General features: G+C 37.1%; 1 protein-coding gene across 2 annotated transcripts in view; it reads left to right on the forward strand.

Moving 5' to 3' along the window:
• rundc3b.S (RUN domain containing 3B S homeolog) overlaps window positions 1–21,792 on the forward strand; it is a 75,925-nt gene that overhangs the window by 20,452 nt on the left and 33,681 nt on the right. For both annotated transcript variants that reach the window (XM_041567446.1, XM_018269140.2), the window contains exons 3-5: window positions 9,479–9,612; window positions 11,495–11,580; window positions 21,350–21,439. In XM_041567446.1, the coding sequence (XP_041423380.1) occupies window positions 9,479–9,612; window positions 11,495–11,580; window positions 21,350–21,439 (310 nt within the window). The remainder of the gene's footprint in view (window positions 1–9,478; window positions 9,613–11,494; window positions 11,581–21,349; window positions 21,440–21,792) is intronic.

Below are 21,792 nucleotides of genomic sequence, written 5' to 3' on the forward strand. Positions count from 1 at the left end.
ATATCTATCTATATATATATATATATATATATATATATAGAGTCAATGGATATATTAGACTCTCTGGATGCTTTGGGGTGTTAGAGGTTAATTTGATATAACACTAACGGGTTAATGGCTTAACTTTTTGGTATGTTACATAAGATATTACCTTCTTTAGATCTAGGTATTATAAATTTGATCTTTTCCATGCACCAGTTTCACCACACCTATATCTAAGCAAATAGATTGGTTCCTAATACAGACCTTTGATCTTGACTCATGTGTAGGTATTTGTAACATTAGTAACCATTTGCGCTGTGAATTTCAGAGAGTTACAATGAAGACCAATAATTATTACAAAATACATTATTTTAATTGTGTGGTTCGCCCAATAGGGGTTTTTTAATATAAATGTGGATTTCGCTGTATTTATTTCTATATTAATTTTGTTAAGTTATAATACCCATTTTTTATGTATTTTTTATGTAATTTAACTAGTTGACGCATAGTGATGATGATGATGACGTTAGCCAATTGGGTCTTTTTTTCCCGCCATCATAGGTATATAATGCATTCTCTTATTGCCTATTGTCACTTTGAGAAAGGCCTCGGAGAGGCCGAAACGTTAGTCGTTTAGTTAATAAAAACATATTTTCAATTTAAGTCCTGAGAGTGCGGACCTTCTTTGTGGGATAAATATATATATATATATATATATATATATATATATATATATATATATATATATATATAAATAGCAAAGAAAAAAGCTGCACACCAAGATTTGTATACAAAAAGTCAAAATTCCATATTTATTGGTTTACATTAAAAAATTGGCCAACGTTTCGGTCTGCTCCTAAGACCTTTATTAAGGGTCTTGATAAAGGTCTTAGGAGCAGACCAAAACGTTGGCCGATTTTTAATGTAAACCAATAAATATGGAATTTTAACTTTTTGTATACAAATCCTGGTGTGCAGCTTTTTTCTTTGATATTTGGATAATTTTGCCAGTAAAGATAGCACCCAGGTATCGACTCAGTTATATATTACGGTGTGCGTTAAGGACTTTTGAACTGTATATATATATATATATATATATATATATATATATATATATATATATATATATATATATATATATATATATATATATATATATATATATATATAGCTTTTTTATGTTTGAAATGGGAACTATTGCAAAAACGAACATTTAATATAAGCTTCATCATACTAAAATAAGAAACTTTGTAAATACAATCAATTAAATATTCATTGTTTCAGAAAAAATCTAATTTATCTTAACTATCCCTCTCTCAGCATCTGTTTCTCTTCATTCTTTCTTCATGCAGGACTTGGGTGTCAGATAATCATTGACAGTTACAGCCAATATATCTTATAGGGGGCTTCCTTTCCTAGCGGATGTATTAGAGTTTACTCAAATAACTGATTCCAGTAGAAACAAAATCTAACAAAATAACTGCCTTTTTTCACAAATTCTGCATGTAGAGAGACATGATGTCTGGTGATTTTAATATAGTGAGCTCTAATTCATCAGCTAGGAAAGGAGCCCCCTTTAAGATATATTGGATCTAACTGTTAATGATTGTCAAAATTTTTAATTGATTGTATTTAGAAAGTTTCTTATTTCAGTATGCTGAAGCTTATAATACATTTTAATTTTTGTGATAATGCCCCTTTAATTTGCTTTATTCATTTAATGTTACATTTTGCTGAATATTTCAGTTTCCATTTTTCTGTTACCCGTTTTTGTATTTCACATTCTTTTCTTGCCTCTGGTTGAATTAATGAGAAATGTATTATTGTCAACAGAGCCCTGGGTACTTTGGCTTTCTAATACATTATGGTGACAGGTTGCACAGATCTATTTCCTCTCTGAAAGAACCAGTGCTTATTAGATTTGCACAAAAGGGTTTAAGGTGGTTGAATTTTTTGTCTGTTTGCCTGACTAACTCGTTAGGAAATCATCACAGAATGGCCAAATAATGGTTAACTGAACAAATGGGGCTTAAAGCGGACTTGTCACCCAGACATATAAAGTTGTATAATATAAGGCCATTTCAAATTAAACATGGAATACAAATTCTTTTTTTTTTTATTAAAGCATTCATAGCTGTTGTAAACTAAAATCTCAGCTGTCAATCAAATATTGCCTGCCCCTTCTCTATGCCTTCAGCATATAGGTCGGAGCAAGCAATTACTTTCACTTTCCATTCAGTACTAACTAGATGTCACTGCTCTCCCCACATTCCCCCGTTCTCTTTACCATTTAATTGTGTAGCCAGGGCATGGGGATGGACATCAGGTCCCCCATCCTGGTACACACACAAGACTTTGAAATGATACAAGACTTGCCTTAATTACACTGTCCACAAAATGGCTACTGCCTGCTTGCTATAATCATTCATTCCCAGACTGAAGGAAACAAGATTCAAATAATTTATATAGTGTAATTTAAGTTTGTTTTGCTTAACTAAAGTGATAAAATAGGATTTGGAATAGTTTTTTCAGATGACAGGTCCCCTTTAATAGAAGTGACAGACAGCTGTCATAGGATACCGAGAGCTGTAGTTCCTTAACATATTTGATACAATTGGGTTAATTTAAGAATGCAAGTACTGTGCCCAAAGTGTAATTTTGGATGTAAACCTTCATGTGCTTTACCCATAAATGTAAGTGTAATAGAGGCAGCAATATGAGTTCCATTTGCTGCAAATGAGCATTTGTACTGCTTCACTGCTGAGTGTGTAAACCGGGATTTTTGGAAAAGTTAAAAATACATATTTTATTTATCCCAGGGGTGTCCCAAAGGTAGATTGGGTTTACCAGTAGACCTTTAACTGGTGACACTTTCAACACTTTGTCTAAATCTCCCTATTGTTTTATTCTTTTTATTCCGATATTTATTATGTTATGGTTACATAACTTCACAAGAGGGGGACCGCTCCAAGTTCACACTCCCTATTCGCTGCTCCAGTCGGGTGCTCAGTCCGCAGCGTCCCCACTGCTAGAATTCACTCAGACATCAAAAAAGGGAGGACGGCACTCCGATACGTGGAATATGCTTTTTATTCCAGATTCATACAAGGATCCAATACGTGTTTCGGGAATCACTCCCTTAATCATAGGCATCATTGCCTATGATTAAGGGAGTGATTCCCGAAACGCGTAGGGCGTTGGATCCTTGTATGAATCTGGAATAAAAAGCATATTCCACGTATCGGAGTGCCGTCCTCCCTTTTTTGATGTCTGAGTACATAAGAAATAGTTGTTTTAAATCTAGTAATATATATTCTCTTATATAATCTTATATAATATATAATATAATGTACAATATCAATATAATATTTAAGTAATATTTTCCATGGACCAGAATGCGAACAGTGGTATTATGGATGTAGATCATAATGATCATAATGGGACATCACTTAAAGTAGACCCTGCATTAGTAACGTAGTAACGTATGGGCAATCCTGATTTATCCCATTAAAAACAGGCAATTTCCACGGACGACCGCAAAAAAATGCGCTCCTAATCCCTAACCCATCCATTTTAGCTGTCAAATTTTCACAAAAGATTTTTTATTTTTATTTAAAAAAAACCCCCATTTTAATCTGTTTTAACGGCACCCAAGAACCTCCCTTTTAAAGTTGCCACTGTAAGCAAATGCCCTCAATTGCCTATATATAAGTATGGCCCTGATCTGGGATAGGTTTCGGCTGGATTAGGTGTGTGGACTTTATTATTCTTTTTGAGAAGCCTGCCTTTAGGCTACAGCTTGAATGTAGTGTTAATAATCTGCCAAAGTCTATGAATTGTGAAAATAGACATTAATGTTGTCGCTTCCACAGAAGCCTGGTGCTATTATGTTTGTTTAATTAAACAAGGTTAAAAACAAGCTCTCCACCAAGCACATATTCAGCTGTTGCTCTCGACGAGTCTTTCCCTCTATTAAAACTGGTTGAAAATATCAGTTTAGTTTGTATTTGTGCTGGCAAGAAGCCAAAACTCATGTAATTTGCACTTAATAAAAAGCACATAAAAACAGCAAGTTTGTAATAAACAAGTGAAGCAAATTAATGAGTGCATGCGGAAATTTGTTTTTTTTATGAATATAGAAGCAGAACTAAATAAACATTAGTTCGCGGAAAAAATCCATGCCAATTATTCTTGCTGCAAACGTTGAAATCCTGGTTATTGTACTTTTGTTCTTTTGGTGCAGTGGGAAGAGACTGCTAATTAGTGGAACCAAAAATGAGTGGAGCTTAAAGGAAAGCAGAAGTACTATATCAAGGTGACATGTTGAGAGTTATTAATGTGAAAATGTTTAAGGTAACTAAGTATGTGCTGGTGGTGTTTGGAGAGTACATACATGAGAATGGGTATGGATGTTGGACAAAGTAAGACATAATATGAAGTACAGTGTGAAGCTATTATGAAGAAGGCCAAAGGTTTATTTACAGTTAAGTAAGGTTATAGAATAGGATGTGTTAACCCCATTTTGTATTGCAGCAGCCATTGTGCCCTGACAGGTCTCAGGAGTGACTGTCGAAGAGGTTGAAAATTGTGGTGATCATAAGGGAAGAAGGTGTTTGAGAAAAATGATATGTATAATGCAGAAGTAATGGAAAGGTGGATGTGGTGCTGCATGGAGAGTGTGTTTGTGAATGGGGGTAATTGGCAGACTCAAGGACGTGTCTAATTTTCAGTAGGGTGAAGTGTACATGTAAATAGTTTAGCTATGCTGTAGTGCAGCCAGTGGGTGGTGCTAAGTCCACCTGTGACACTATATAAGACAGTGCCTTGCCGAGACACTTTTGCTTTTGGCCTGTAACATCCAGAAGCAGCAGCAGACTGAAGTGGCCGACCCTTGGGAAGGTTGGTGCTGTGAGGGATAGCTAGTGGGTAGTGACCAGTGAGTTCACTTAGTAGTGAAAGATAGAGAGGGCTAGCGAGCATGGATAGCCTGTTGTTCCAACAAGGAGTAATAGTGTGAGCTAGACACCATAGTTGTTTTCTTCACCCGGGGCTGTGTCTGGGCCCGTGTTTTACTAGGTACCAGGTACTGGCCATTGTCAATCCTGCAGTTAAACCTCCTTTAACAGGGAGTGTAGTTAAAAGAGACAAAAAGACGCATTTGGTACAAATTTATACAATAATAAATGGCATTTTGACAGAATCGCTTTAAAATCCACCTCTGCCAGTGCTTCCCTTTAAACTATAACCAAATGCAGCCCTGGTGAGTGTAAATAACACTGTGTCTGCAAATTGTTTTTATTGTTTATTAAATCCATCGCCTTTACCTTGAAGCATGGTCATTTAGCTGACCCAGTTACACAACTGACCGGCCTTTCTCAACAGTTCAACACCCGTGAGGGAGTGAAAGTTTTGCACTGCATTATGGGATTGAACTGACCCTGTAATAACCTCAACAGTATCCATAGAAACAGCCTTAGCTTTACACATTTAAACCTTTGGGTACATAAAGACTCTAGACCTTAAATATAGTTGTAATTTTGAAAAATTCTTCAGCATTTGAGTAGTGGAGGGCAGGCGCGTTTCAGGGGCTGCTGCCACCTGAGGCGCTCACTGCACTTGCAGAGGCGAATTTCCTTTTTAAAAAACTGAAATTTGGCTCTTAAAGTTACCAGAGGCAGCTTTTTGCCGCCCCTGGTAACTGGCCGCTCTGTGACTCCGGAGCGGCCCTGGCGGAGGGCTCCTCCCGAAGGCGGCTGCAATAGGCTGAAGCGTGAGCTGAAACTGGGACCTTGGGGTTTGTTCTGGGTTTTGGGATACCATACTTTACAATATCTGAATTCCTAATAAACACACACAAAGCTTTCTTTTAGTATAAAACATTTTTAAATAAAATTTTAAATGAATAAATTCTGGTCTCCTATATTTTACGGCCTCTTATACGGATGCATCGAAACATACTAATGAAAGAAGAGGCTTTTTCTACTTGTTGAGTCACACGATGACTCATTTGGTTGCACCAAGATCAAAACAGGGATTCCGGAGCATTATTGGAGGCGTGTATAAACCCGTCACTGCATATACAGATGTAGTGCTGGATGTCTGATATGATTTCTTGGGATAATCTATTTTGGGATGGTTAGTCAAAAGAATTTCAACATAGTTTGAGCCTTTAATCCAGGGGTGTCCAAATTTTTTGCAACTAGGGCCAGATTTGGCGAGGTGAAAATGTGTGAGGGCCGACCATTCAGCCTGACATTCTTTGAACAATTAACATCATTTAACTAATTGAAACAAGGAATCACATAGCCGTAGCAGTCATATTTGGGAACATTAGTGAAATAATCTGCCACTTGGTCTATACTGCTGCCTGTGTGCTGAAGGTGTTAGCAATAGACACGTACTGGCACAGAGTGACGCACCGCTCTCGAAGACTTCTTTAGTTTACTGTACTAGCACGTCAGTACATCTATTGACACCTTCAGAAGTATGCGAGATTGGCGTGTCACTTTGTGTTTATTGCTAACACCTTCAGCACACAGGCAGCAGTATAGACAAAGTGGCAGATCATTTCACTAATGTACCCAAATATTACTGCTACGGCTAGGCGATTCCTGATTGTACAGTGCTGGCGGGCCGCATTATTATTGATTTCATGATGGAGGCTGAGGGCCAGTGTTTTTGAAAACAGGCCGCATTTGGCCCCCGGGCCTGACTTTGGACATGCCTGCTTTAATCAAATGAACTGTAGGAGTTCCATCTTAAAAGCCTTACGATCTAGGGTATATATTTACTGTATATGTTGCAAGCATTGCATTGCTGAACATATTAGTACAGATTATTTCACAAAGGCAGTTCTATTTTCTGTTTTCTAGGTGCCAATATGCCTCCCAGCTCTTAACCCAGCCCACACAGCTCTTATTTTGAAAACCATGCTTGAAGCATAATGCCTAGTAAGCAAAGTTCCACTGGGCAGAGATGGATTTACAACAAACTGGGCCCTGGGTTGTGCCATTATTTTAAGCCCCTATCCAACACTGCCAGCATTTAGTTTCCCTGAGACACATATTTACTGTATTTGCCTGCCTTTCTGCTGCAAAAGCATCACTATTGCAACAAGTCGTGTGTGCTCAACAAGGTTTTTTAACAATGCTCTGACTGTGGGTCCCACTAAAATAGATGAGACCTTAGGCAAGAGACTAGAAACTTGTGCACATAATATGGCTCTGTCCTGGGGTAATAGGCCTTGCTGTGATAAACAGTACATCTTCATTTTCTTCTTAACCTATTATATTTAAATTGTGTTTCTTCCCTATATATTTTCTATAATCTTTCTCAGCATACAAATGTATTTAGTATAGTTTATGTACATATATCGTTTTCCTTTTTTTTGTGTGTAAATATACAAATGAACTGGAAATAAACAGCAGTGGGCCAGTAGGGCTGATGGTAACTATTGATTAGCTGAATGTTGAATGACTCTTTCAAGGCAAACATTACATTTTCCCTGAATACAATAAGTGAAAACTCCATTCTACACAATCTGTTTGACATAAAACCTAAGCTTCGTGTATGAACAGAGACTATTCTCTCTCTAAGCCATTGTAATAGGTTTTGAATGAACCAAAGATTAGAATGAGGCTTTTTGAAAATGAATATATTTAATCTGCTGTTAATGCCCAGAATAAATATGTTTAATTGAGAATGATGTTTTAGGAACGGATAACAATCCCAGCTAATGCATCAGCCATCTATTGTAATTCAAAGCATGATGATTTCAGTTTCACTCATCAGTAAAAAAGCATTGTTTTACTGAGAAGTTTTTGGCCTTCAGTTAAAATTTCCAGAATGCAGAGCCTTTTTGTTTCATATGAAATTGTGATCAAATATATTTACCTTATTACATTTAGGAAACCAACAAAAAATCTGGTGGTTAATCTGGTTTAATAACCATTGGATATGCCTTTGACAGTTTACTAAAGTTTCAAATGACTGGACTTTAAACCTGCAAGTCCAAATGACTATATCTGATTCAGCCTATTTCTTTTACTTTTTTCTCTTATCTTAAAATGTTGCTTTTGGCTGATGATGTCCTTCAGGCGTTCTGTAGTTATGGAATAAGAAGGATATAAATGAGCTGCAGAGACCTGTTACTAAACTGGTAAGAGAAATGGAAAAATGGTTGGGGGCTTTTTTTCTCTGGGGGACAGGTGTTGAAAGAGGACATCTTTTAGGCTAGGGCCACACGGCGCGATTTTGCCGCGATTCTGCGCTGGGCGAGTTGCGAGTTGCGAGTCGCTGCGGTTTTTAAGCCGAAATAGCTTTGTTAACTTTGGCGCTGGCGTCAATGCAAATCGCGGCGAAATCGCTGCGCTAATTCACACGCGGCGATTCGTTTTCTATTGTCGCCCGAAGTTGCCTCGCTGGGCGTTTCCGGGCGACAGTAGAAAAAGAATCGCCGCGTGTGAATTAGCGCATCGATTTCGCCGCGATTTGCATTGACGCCAGCGCCAAAGTTAACAAAGCTATTTCGGCTTAAAAACCGCAGCGACTCGTAACTCGCAACTCGCCCAGCGCAGAATCGCGGCAAAATCGCGCCGTGTTGCCCTAGCCTTAGGGCAGAGACACACGCTCAGATTCGGGATTTTATAGTTAAAAAACCTCGGATTTGATAAATAATCCCCTAAAAGTTACTCAACCTATCAGTTAGTTTCTAATGTTAAGGACTACTACTGCACAAATATGGCAGCTAGTAATGGGCGAATCTCTCCCGTTACACTTTCGCCGAAAAATTCGCGAAACGGAGAAAAATTTATGAAAAATCTTGAAATCTGAAAGTTCACTAAAAATTTGTGAAATTCAAACGGTTTCACGAAAAATTCGTGAAATTCAAACGTTTTCATGAAAAAATAGAGCAATTCAAATGTTTTCACAAAAAAATCGAGCAATTCGAACCTTTTCACAAAAAAAATCTAGCATTGTGAACGTTTTCATGAGAAAATCGTGATTCGCCGGTGAATATTCGCAGGAGATTCGCAAATTTATTTGCCTGCAGCGAAACGCGGGAATTTGGGACGAATCAGTGCCAGGCGAATTTATTCGCCCATCACTAATGGCAGCCCCTCATAGAGGAACATGGGGGATCAGATGGATAATGTAATACTTTTATGGCAAAATTGTAATAAGTGTGCAAAGACGATGTTAAAAGGGGTTATCAGTTTCTCTTTAAGTATGCACAAAGATTGACTATAACTTTTCAGTATTAGAAAGAAAGAGATCTTTTTACAAATTGCAGTATTTTTCATAAACTTACACCTTGTTTTAAGGCATAAGACTACTCTTTTCTTTTGGTGACATATGAAACCACATTAACAGCTGTTTAAACAAGCCAGATCTATTTTTACATATATCTCTGGCTATTTACAAGAAGCAGACTGGAGCTAAAATGATGCTGCTATACAGGCAGTCGTTGCTTATCTGGTGTTCTTGCTGTCTGCAGGTCAGATTACCTGGTTTGGCTATGAAAGCCCTCGAAGCTTTTGGGATTACATACGGGTTGCCTGCTCCAAAGTGTCTCACAGTTGTATCTGTAGCATTGAAAACATGGAAAATGTCAGTTCATCCAGAGCTAAGGTAAGAAAGCACATGGCGTTCAATGCAGACTCATACACTCACACTAATAACTAATGCCGATACAATGTCACAGTTCATGATAGGCCATATTGTAATCGGATCCATTGGGTTGAATATCATCCATGCGATGTGTCATTCCTGCTGTAGGGAATGTAAGGAGAACTATTTAGCTACATTTCTGCCTTCAGAATATTTGTCAATGGTGAAGAAAACTGCAGTAAGGAAAGCAGATGTGTTTGGCGTGATACATTTTTGAAAACATTTACAAAATGATACATTTACATTGTAAATACAGAATCGTGTTTATCTTGCAGGGTTGACACCTGGCTGGTATTTTACCCACCTAGCCTGTAAATCACCTGCCATGAATGGTATTACAAATTTACTGGCAATGTAGTCTTGTGTTTTTATATGGTCATGGAACTCCTCATTGACTTATAATATCCTTATATTTTCCAATAGGGGCTAATTTATACATTATATCATATAATGCCATTTATTCCATTCAGTCCTATTGAGTCAATCCACTTATTTATCTCTTATAGGTTATATACAATCCCAATATAGCACTGCAGTGGAGGTTGTGGGAGCCGTTGCAATGCATTATGGTTTATGTAGTTTCTGTAACCTGGTTGTAAGCTCTGAAGAATTTCCTATAATCATTAATGTTGATATCATACCTCCCAACATTTGAAAAATCAAAAGAGGGACCTAATGAACTGCCCACTATCTTATCACATCCCCAAATACTACACTCATTTAACACCAACACAGACTTATTACATAGGTTTATTATATAGGTTCACTCCTCCCCTGCCATGATTTCAAATAATACCGAAAGAGCAAAGCTTTTTGCAGCTGTATTGCAACATATAAAGCATTGATTTATTCAAGCTTTGTAGAGGCAGGAGCTCAGTTGGGTGTGGGGTGCAGGTGGTGCAGGTGGTGCAGGTGGTGCAGGTGGTGGTCATGTCTAGGGGCCTTGAGGGTTGTGAAAGGGGCAGGATTTGGGCAGAGTTTTCCATTATTTTCAATACCAAAGCTAAATAAATTCCAGGGTGTATTGTTATTTAAGTTTGGGATAGTTCACCTTTCAGTTAATGTTTTTAGTTGGTCTTCATTTTTTTTATCCCTTATAGTTTTTGAAACATTCTCCTGCCTCTATCAAGCTATCAAGCTTTCAAATGAGTGTCACTGACCCTGGCAGTTGGTTTGCAAAGCTACAATTTTATTGTTAATGTTACTTTGTATTACTTTTATTTCTATTCTCCATATCCCAGTCTCTCATTTACACTCATTTACACTACTGTCTGATTGCTAGGTTCAATTTTACCAGACTGCTTATGAAATTCCAAACTGGAGAACAGCTGGATAAAATTATAAATCATTATAAAACAACTACAAAAAATGAAGACCAGTTCCATAATATCTTACAATACTTGCTATATCAAACACAATCTACCTACTGTATTTAGGGTCAGGCCACACTGGGCGTTTTGGGGAAATTTGGTCGCCTGGCAACTAATTGCCTCGTCTTTGTGGCGACTAATCTCCCCGAAAGCCTTCCCTGACTCTGTGCCGGCTAAAATGAAAAAAACGCCAGCGCTAATCACATGCGTTTTCCGAAGTTGCCTCACGAGGAAACTTCGGGTGACTTTGGAAAACGAATCGCCGCGTGTGATTAGCGCCGGTGTTTTTCCATTTTAGCTGGCGCAGAGTCAGGGAAGGCGTTTGGGGAGATTGGTCGGCGCAAAGAAGAGGTGATTAGTCGCCAAGCGACCAAATCTCCCCAAAACGCCCAGTGTGGCCTGGCCCTTAAGCTGATGGTCCTTAACACTTTGACTAATGCTGTTTAGTTTCATGTCATGTTCTCTTTTTGCAGGGGAGAGCCTGGATTAGAGTTGCACTGATGGAAAAACGCCTCTCGGAATATATTATTGCAGCGCTGAGGGACTACAAAACCACAAGGTTTTACATATTTTTTTCTGCAAAATAAGAAACTTAAAACACTTTAAAGGGCAAAAAGCACTCTGGATAAATGATATCATATGATATGATATAATTTATCTTATGTCTGCTGAGATATATTGTATGGACGGTGGTAAGTGCTTGACTTGGCACGGTCCCGTCAAGTGTATAGATAATTGCTGTACAGGTATGGGATCCGTTATCTGAAAACCTGTTATCCAGAAAGCTCTGAATTATGGAACACTAATCTCCCATAGACTCCATTTCAAATAATTAAATAATAATCAAATAATTAACGTTTTAAAAACAATTCCCTTTTTCTCTGTAATAATAAAACAGTACCTTGTCCTTGATCCCAACTACGATATACTGTAATGAATCCTTATTTGAAGCAAAACAATTCTATCGGATTTATTCATGAAGTATGGATTTTAAAAGTAGGGAGATCCAAATTATGAAAAGATCTCTCATCTGGGAAAACCCTGGCTCCCAAGCATTCTGTATAAGAGGTACCTGTACCATAGGTTTGCAGTCTCACAGGTCTTATGCTGTAGAAAAACATTTATTCGGATTTATTCGGATACAATACAACACATCATATATTATATATACCCTGTATATATATATATATATATATATATATATATATATATATATATATATATATATATATAGATAGATAAAATATTATATATACCCTGTATATATATATATATATATATATATATATATATATATATATATATATATATATATATATATATAGATAAAATATTATATATACCCTGTATATATATATATATATATATATATATATATATATATATATATATATATATATATAGATAAAAATACGAATATGGGTGTGTTGGTCAAATCATTTTATACAGCATAGCAAATGGACCCGCAATTCTTTTTATCGTGAAAATAGATGTGTTTTATTTACAATGCATGTCCAACGTTGCAGCCCACATTGGGGCCTATATCAAGGTATATATCTAAATATATATATATATATGCTATATGTATATACACTCAGCACATTTTATTGTTATGTATAGTGATTTTCTTCTAACCCTTTCCCCCTCAGTTTTTGTCCTTCCTGGCTTGATTCTTTGCTTTTTATGCTGTTTTTTTTATCACCCTCCTTTTTCACCCATTACCCCCCATTCAATTCCTTTTATCTCCAGAGAGCAAATTGGCAGTATTAGTTTCAAGTTTGAGAATCTCACTGTGAAATCCAATTTAATAGTGACAGAAGGACAGGAGTCATTTTTTTTTATTATAGTCATTATAGATTATAGATAATTTGGGCAACTAAACTCAACAAGTGCTAATGGAGACAGCAGAATCTTCCAGCCCAATGCACAGATGCGGGAACGTGTCAGTAAAAGAATAGTGCTACTCATTGCTTATATAGCTGGCTCTTGTTAACATTTTATCCTGTTCAGCCTTTCAGCCGCAGGCACCGCAAAGCAGAGAGGTTAAGCTTTATTTGTTACACAGTGCACATGATCATTAGGTACATGTTATCCCTGGTAAGCAGACAAGGTCAAGCAGCCTAGAGGGGTTTCAGCTGTCATAAATTTAAAAAAAAAAAGCTTATCTGCAATCATCTATCTGGGTGTTGGAGGTCATTGACTAAGGCACCAATTAACTTGTTATTCTTGCTTTTTGTTGTTATTTATAGTAATAGCGGCTCCTGTTTCGCTGTGGTTTCACTTTAAAAGCATACTCCTGTTATTTCTCTCTTATTATTAGCATATTTCATTGTTTTGCACATAGCGTGTACTATTATTATCCGTTTAGATTGTAAGCTTTTTGAGCAGAGCCCTCTGATCCCATTCTTATTTTGTAACCCTTGTTTGTACGTTAAATGGGGGTGTTGATACAATATTGATACAAGCTCTATAAAACACCATGTACACTTAATCATGGGCACTTGTTTCATAAAATAATATTGGTATTGGAACACGGGAATATGTCCCTCAACAACACTATAGTAGGGAAAATGGAATTCTATAAATTGATGGATTTTAATCTTATAGGTTGTAATGTTCCTTCCTAACGATCTCTATTTCTTAAAATTATTGTTTACAGGAATTTATGTATTTTTTCTCTCTTTTTCTCTGTTCAATTTTGTAACTTGAAAATTAATAAAAAGGAAAAAATTTCAGAGGAAGAGGAAGTCAATACAATTACTTGGGGGTGCCTAACATTTGGCACCCCTTAAGTGCAGGATGCCTTTCCTTCTCCTTTAAGATCTGCTTGAATGTGAACGTATTCATTTAGTATTGAGGCTTTAGTACATCCAAGCTTTTTGTATGTTTGATTGCAAGATATGTATCATCTAGAAACAATATGCAAAGATTAAAAAAAACTGATTTATTTACTTTTCACCCTGCCTGTGGATGATAAATGAGGCCTAACATCTGCTGGACTTATTTATTGTTTGACAGAAAGAAAGCAAAAACCGTCATGGGTACTTTGTAAATACACAACTCCTTTCATGCACAAAATAAGCCTATAGGGGTCATGTAAGATTTTCCCCAGGAAGAAGTAAAATAGAACTAAGGGGAGCAATAGCACAGAGACCTGTGGCAACTATGCAATAGCAGAAGACTATATATGTTTGCATTGCTTTTTTTCACTTTGCACATTGTACAGGAGGTCGTAAATACCCCTCATTACTTATTCAGCAGTACAGTGTTCAGGGGATTAAAATGTTATTTTTTTCCAGTGTGGTTGTCCTGTAAAAAGATAAATTCTATTCATAGCAAGCAACGGTGTGCAGAAGCCTCTGACCATTGTTTGTTATCATTCCAATCGTGAGAAATGATTGCTACGTCACGTAATGAGCAATTGTGTGTGCTTTGTGTTTTTTGAGGGCAAATATTCTTAGAAATAATTATTAAACGCCTATGAAAATGAGAGACATTCATGTGTGTGCTTGTGAGAGCAGATCATTTACAGATCACAGTGTTTTTTATTAGATATTTGTGAAATCAATGCTAAAAACTTTATGGTATTGACACGTAAACCTAGTTTAGAGCTTGATCTATTAAGGGCATCATAATAAGGAAATAAGCAGCTGAAAGCAGAACCAAAACAAAAATAACACATCTTTAATGATGTTTCTCATACAGAGTCCAGGTCATCCACCTCTACACCGGAATGGCCCAAGGCCATAAGTCTCACATCCTCAACCCTAACACTTGTTGCAATAACAACATCTGCATGTGATTTGGGGGCCAATTCACTAACTTCGAGTGAAGGATTCGAAGTAAAAATAGTCGAAGTACTGTCTCTTTAAAAAAAACTTCGACCCCCTAGTTCGCCATCTAAAAGCTACCGAAGTCAATGTTAGCCTATGGGGAAGGTCCCCATAGGCTTGGCTAACTTTTTTTGATCGTAGGATATTCCTCGTTCTATTCGAAGGATTTAATCGTTCGATCGAAGGAATAATCCTTCGATCGTCAATATTCAAAGTCGAAGGATTTCAATTCCTAGTCGAATATGAGGGTTAATTAACCCTCGATATTCGACCCTTAGTGAATCAGCCCCTTAAAGTAGTAAAAGGAGCTGTAGCCATACACGAGACGGGGAAGCCCATTTATCTGAATTTTTCTCAGTATTTTCTGAAAACAAATCCAACCAAATCCATACAGATTTTTTTCTCCTTATTTATCAATACACTTTCCCAAAAATTTGGTTTGGGGGAAAAAAACCCGAAAAAAATTGTGAAAAAAAAAGAAACTGATTTTCCCAAACGGATTTTCCCAACCGAAAAAACTCTTTCTGTTTTTTGACCGAAAAACAACAAAATATTTGGATTATTGCACCAAACCCAGCGCAGATCGAAATATCTTTGGGACTTCTCCCATTGACTTTTATGCAACCTCGGCAGGTCTGAGATGCCAGATTAAATCCTGAAAAATTTGTAGGTTTTTTTTCCACTAAAAATTCAGATTTTATACTTAAAAAAAACATGAATTTTTTCGGTTTTTGACATTTGGAGTTTATTAAATAATCCCCTGCGTGTTGTCACGGTAATACATAATTAGTAGTAGCTTTAGTGTGCCTTTTTCAATCAATTGTATTAACTTGCTTTTGCTCCTGTGTTAGAATGTGCCATATAAGTGGCAGATTTCTGCTTGAGGCTGGAATTCACTAAACTGCATGGCTCACATTGTAAATAACTTTTTGTGCTCAATAGGATACATGATAAATACATGATATAAAAGTACAGTAACTTGCAGTCATTCAGATAACTAACCCAGTATAAATAGAATAGTTTCAGCCAATGTGAAAAATGTGCCGAGTTAGGATTTTGCAGCTAACACTGCAGCTTGATCCATGGGGCTATTATTGTGTTTATTTATGTGGTCAGCTGAAAATGGCTGTAATGTCATTATTATCTTATACGGACGTATATGAAAAATCTGTGCCAGCATACAATAGGCAAACTCACAAATAAGAAAAAATCTCCGGGAACATTTTAGGGAGCTAGCACACAGGCAGATTCGGAAATCGAAGTGCCGCGAGTGCATTGGCGCTGGCGTTTTCTCATTATAGCAGGTGGAAGGCAGAGGGAAGGCAGTTCGGGGAGATTTTCGCCCCGCAGAAGAGGCGATTAGTCGCCAGGCGATTAAATCTCCCCGAATCTGCACGTGTGCTACTTCCCTTAGGGCGTGAACCTGCATCTACTGAAAAGTATTAGTTACAATGCCATTATGGCAGGTACACATCCTGGTGACATTTCAGGACACTATTTATCTGCAGTGCATGCCAATGGAAATGAATCATGACTTTACATGCCATAGGTCTGCTCTAAATCCAAGCAATCTGGTTGGAACTGGAGCAAAAATGTTGATTTGCATGATTGCATCTGTTAAAATATAAAGGAGAGGACAGACAAATAACAGCTGATCCCATGATAAACTAATGTAAACTAATTCCTGTTCTAGCTGCTTAAAATGACCAATGGCCATGGAATGGCATACAGCAACCAGCGTGGGCTGCTACAATTCTACAATTATTAATTATCCGCACTTGCTTTTTGGGTTGCTAGACAATGGGAGTAGCGTTTGTCTCACGGAGACTCCTGGTTACTTTCAGGTTTCCGGTTCACAGATACACGGGTCATACCTCGCATTGCTCGCACTGTGTTGCTATCATGAATAGGGCAGCCTGTACCGGAGCGCTTGTAGTTTCCCTAAGTCTAACATTTCGGCCCTATCCAAGGCCTTTCTCACTTTGAGAAAGGCCTTGGATAGGGCCGAAACGTCAGACTGAAGTTCTGTTAATAAAGACCAATTTTATTCATCTATAAGTCCTGAGACTGAGACAGGCATACTTACTAACTTTGCCGTGCGTGCTGGTAGCCCTGTGGAATATATATATATATATATATATATATATATATATATATACACATATATATTGTATACAAATATACTTTAGCAGTTGCAGCATTACAGCCCCACACTCCAAAAACCTAGGGTTTGGGGTGCTTATATTTTTAGAACTGTCTTTAGGGATGCATGAATACACTATTTTGAGATTCGGCCGAATCCCAAATCCTTCACAAAAGATTCAGCCTAATACCATTCCGAATCCGAATTTACACATGCAAATTAGGGAAATGATCAGGGAAAGAGAACTGCGTACTCACAATTTATTTTTTTAATTTCCTTGTTGTTACATGATTTTAAGGATTCGGTTTGGCCAAACATTTGGATTTGGCCGAATCCTGCTGAAAGTGGCTGAATCCTGGCCGGATCCAAAACTCAATCCTGGATTCAGTGCATCTCTACTTTTGTTGCAGAAGTTATGTGCAAAACTAAAGTCAAACTATAGGTAGATAAGCATGTTATGTTTTACAACAGCTGCACATATGTTAGATATATATGCTCTGTAGGTTATATGATGAAATACCCCATATCCCAAAGAATTTATTATAATCATGATAAAAGTAAAAAAAAGTTACAGAGAAATAAAGAAGTAAAAGTGCCTTTCATTAGGGAGATGATTGCTAGCAAGGCTTTCTGAGATAGGGTTGTTTGAGAAGATGAGAGAATAGATAAAAGGCCATGAACAGATTGCTGGAGGAAATCAGAGTTATAGAATGAGATGCAATCAGAAATGTAGTAAGAAAGAGATGATTTTTATGTGAACCATGCCAGAAATTTGTGGAATGGCTTATAGAAGGAGACTGTTAAGATGGGGTGTGGGGATTAATGATTTAAAAGTTCCCCAGACAAACCAGTCAAATTTTATCAAGTGAATTACAGAGAAAGGGAAAACTAGAAAATGCATTTCATAATAATTGTTTGGAAGTATCATTGCTGAAAATTAAAAAAAATATATAACTGCATCAAAATACCATGTCTTCCTTCGTAGCTGAAGGTCACAGTCCATTGGAAATAACATTTGACATCAAGCCATTAAGATATCTTGGGAAAAGCTGTTTTAATCATATGTAGTTCCTCCCCCTGTTTAAAGGGACATATAACATTAAGGGGCAGGTTTATCAAGGGTCAAATTAAAAATTTGAAGTAAAAAAATTCGAATTTCGATCTATTTTGGTGTACGTTGACTAGGGAATAGTCCAAATTCGATTCGAATTTGAAAAAAAAAAGAAAATTTAAATATCAAAATTTATCATGTACTGTCTCTTTAAAAATTCTACTTCGAATATTTGCCTTCTAAAACTTGCCGAATTGCTGTTTTAGCTTATGGGGACCTACTAGAACCTATTGGTGGACTTTGAAAAATCATTTTTTTTTTTTTAAATACCTCTAAGCGAATTTGATCGAATACGACATTACTTTGATTTAAACGATCGAATACAGCCTATTCATCCGCAAAAAAAAAAATGTTTTATTTTTTAAATAAATTTTGGAATTTCAAAGTTATGGGAGTTCAAAAAAACTCCCATTACTTCGAAATTTGATCCTTGATAAATCTGCCCCTTATTGTTAATAGTTTAGTAGCAGTTTTGAGAAGTTGATTTTGTACAGGTATGGAATCCATTACCCGGAAACCCGTTATCCAGAAAGTTCAGAATTATGGAAAGGCTCTCTCCCATAGACTACATTTTATACAAATGATCCAACTTTTAAAAAATGATTTCCATTTTCAATGTAATAATAAAACAGTAGCTTGTACTTGATCCAAACTAAGATATAATTAATCCTTATTGGAAGCACAACCAGCCTATTGGGTTTATTTAATGATTTAATGATTTTCTAGTAGACTTAAGGTATGTAGATCCGAAATTACAGAAAGATCCGTTATCCGAAACCCCCCATGTCCTGAGCATTCAGGATAACAGATCCCATATCTGTACTTTGAAAAAGTAGGGTCCGCTGAGCAGTTTCTTTAATTAACTAATAATAATGCATATCCATTGTTATTACATTGTATGGTTATTTTTACATTTGAGAGAGTATTACAATATGTTCCATTTAACAGCAAAATGTAATTTCTACTTCAAGTGCAAAAGGTTGTCTTTGTGCTGTTAAACATGCCGAGTGTATGGACTTGACAATGGTACTTAATGCTGTTGCTGTCCCTTTAATAAGTGACTTTTCACTTTGAGTACATATGGATATCCTGGAAGCTTTTAACAATGGGAAGGTCATCTCCCGTAGGCTCCATTTTATGCACATTTTACATTTTAAACATAATTTCCATTTTCTCAGTAATAATATAACATTACCTTGTACCTGATTCCAACTAAGCTACATGAATCCATACTGGTAGCAAAACAATCCTGTGGGGTTTATTTAATGTTTAAATATTATTTATTTTTTGAAAATGTAATGAAATGTGATCTGAATAATTGAAAAAAATGCTTTATCCAGAAATCCCAGCTCCCATTGTAGTAGTTGTATTATATTATAGGGAAGCAGCAAATTCAACATTCAGTTTAGGATCTAACACGTTCTTGCAGGATTTTGCTGAATCGTTAGGGTTTGGATCTTTAAAGTAGGGGTTAAAGAATCCAGGATATGATTCAGAATTTGGCTAAATCCAAACACTTTTGGAAACCTTCAGATTTGGTTGAGTTCTAAGTGTCAGCCTAATTATCAAGCATTCATGTAATTTAAAGCTCTTGACAACTCAAAACAACAACTTTGTTCACAATTGATAGATTTTTTTAAAAACTCTTCTTAAAGAAACTGTTCTTAAATGCTAATGTTCACATTAAGGTTCAAATTCAGTTTAGTATTTGGAAAAATCAAATGGAGGGTCCATAAACAGTGGCGTAACTACCAGGGGTGTAAAAGGTGCAACTGCACCAGGGTCCATGACCCCTGCACCCTGTTGGGGCCCGTGTCCAGGGTGGGAAAGTAAACAGCCAAAAGTGTGTTTTTCTTTTTGTCTTTTCCCCCCGTTCTTAACAGGTGGGAGACTAAGAGGGGTGGGCATTTGAGCGTGCGCTTGCCCTGAGCGAGCATGAAATGCCTTGTGTGACCTCAGCTAGTGGTAAATTGTCCAAGAAGACACTGGCACACAGAGGCTAGTAACAGCAGGGTTATACCCTTGCGTGTTTATTCTGCAAACGTGCAACGTTGCACGTTTGCAGAATAAACACGCAAGGGTACAACCCTGCTGTTACTAGCCTCTGTGTGCCAGTGTCTTCTTGGACAATTTGCTGTGGGGGGTGCCGATCCCTCCAACACTGTGCACCAGGCGTCGAATTGCTGAAGGCCAGGGTTGTGCGAGCGGGCTACACTACATTGCTCAGCTAGTGGTAGGCAGGGGAAAAGGTGCCAGTTTAAATTAATGCATCCAGGACTCAGCTGACAGGCAGGATTTAATGATGGTCTTCTCTACTATACGTTGCAGATTCTCCCCCTGGGTATTTATACATGGAATTGCGACTGTGCCATTCTTCTATTAGTTTTGGGGTATTTATACATGGAATTGCCACTGTGCCATCCATAGTTTTTATGTCTGTATACATGGTTGTGTCCCTGGTCTGCTTTTTGCCTATTGTTTCTGGTATTATACATAAAATGAATGTGTAATAATATTTGGTCTGTATACAAGAATACCATATAGAGTGAAACCTCAGTTTTACATACCCTTATCCCAAGGCTTATTTCACATTGTGAGTAATAGGTGCGTTGTACAAATGTTTAGTTGTTCCTTTTCATAAAAGTAACTGAGAATTAATATCTGGCCACCATTAAGGTGTTTACAGACCGTCCCTGCTTCCATGATTTTTTATCACTGCAATCTGTACCAGATTATTTTCACAATACTGTTACAGTGTTGTAAAATATAATTTTAGTTGTACAGCACTTTTTCCTTAAAAAGTGTACCAGTTTCAGTAATTTAAATAACTTTTTAAATTCAGTTGTAGGACATTAGGTCAGTAAATGTTGTTAACCGCCCACAACACGTGCGGGGGGGGGCCCAGTTGCAAATTTTCGCACCAGGGCCCCTAGGTTTCTAGTTACTCCACTGTCCATAAATGTTGTATTTATAGCATCAGTACATTAAGGTTTTGGACAACTGAGCTTGACCATTGTTTTGTTCACAGATTATGGAATTTTCTGATTCACCTAAAATTTGAATATGCAAATTTCAGATACAGTTGGTCATTCAGCCAAATGTTTTTTGGAGGATTTGGTGCATCCCTAGTATATCATACTGAAGAGTATTCAACTTGTAAAAGTGATTTGTGAAAGTAAATTACTAATTTAATAGATTCAGCTTTTTGTGTTCAGCTAAAGATGGTTTTATTCCCCCACAGGAGGTTTTACGATGATGGAGCTATTGTCTTGGGTGAGGAAGCGAATATGCTCGCTGGCATGCTGCTCGGACTCAATGCAATCGACTTCAGGTATTAAGACCGCACAGCAGTGTGCTTGCCTCGTTCTTTGTACAGGCAGCAGTCACTTATAAGGGTTACAAATTATAAATGAAATCATTAAAATGTGCTCGTGGAAAGTGACACTGCTAGAAACATCCTCTGTTTTGGACTGACAGGTTTGCCTAATAACAAAATCTTGCAATCTCTGTGCACCATGAAAAGTATAAATACATTTGTGTTTTTATACTTATTTAAAAGTAGCAGTATGGGAAATGAATGTTTCAATGTTGCTGCTGAAACATAGGGTTGGCAATATTGTTGGTAGACTGCATCCAGTTATGGGAGACCTTGGCGCTATCAAGAGGGAGAAGTCTCAGGGAATC

The sequence above is a fragment of the Xenopus laevis genome, chromosome 6S, assembly GCF_017654675.1.
Source record: "Xenopus laevis strain J_2021 chromosome 6S, Xenopus_laevis_v10.1, whole genome shotgun sequence".
NCBI lineage: Eukaryota > Metazoa > Chordata > Amphibia > Anura > Pipidae > Xenopus > Xenopus laevis.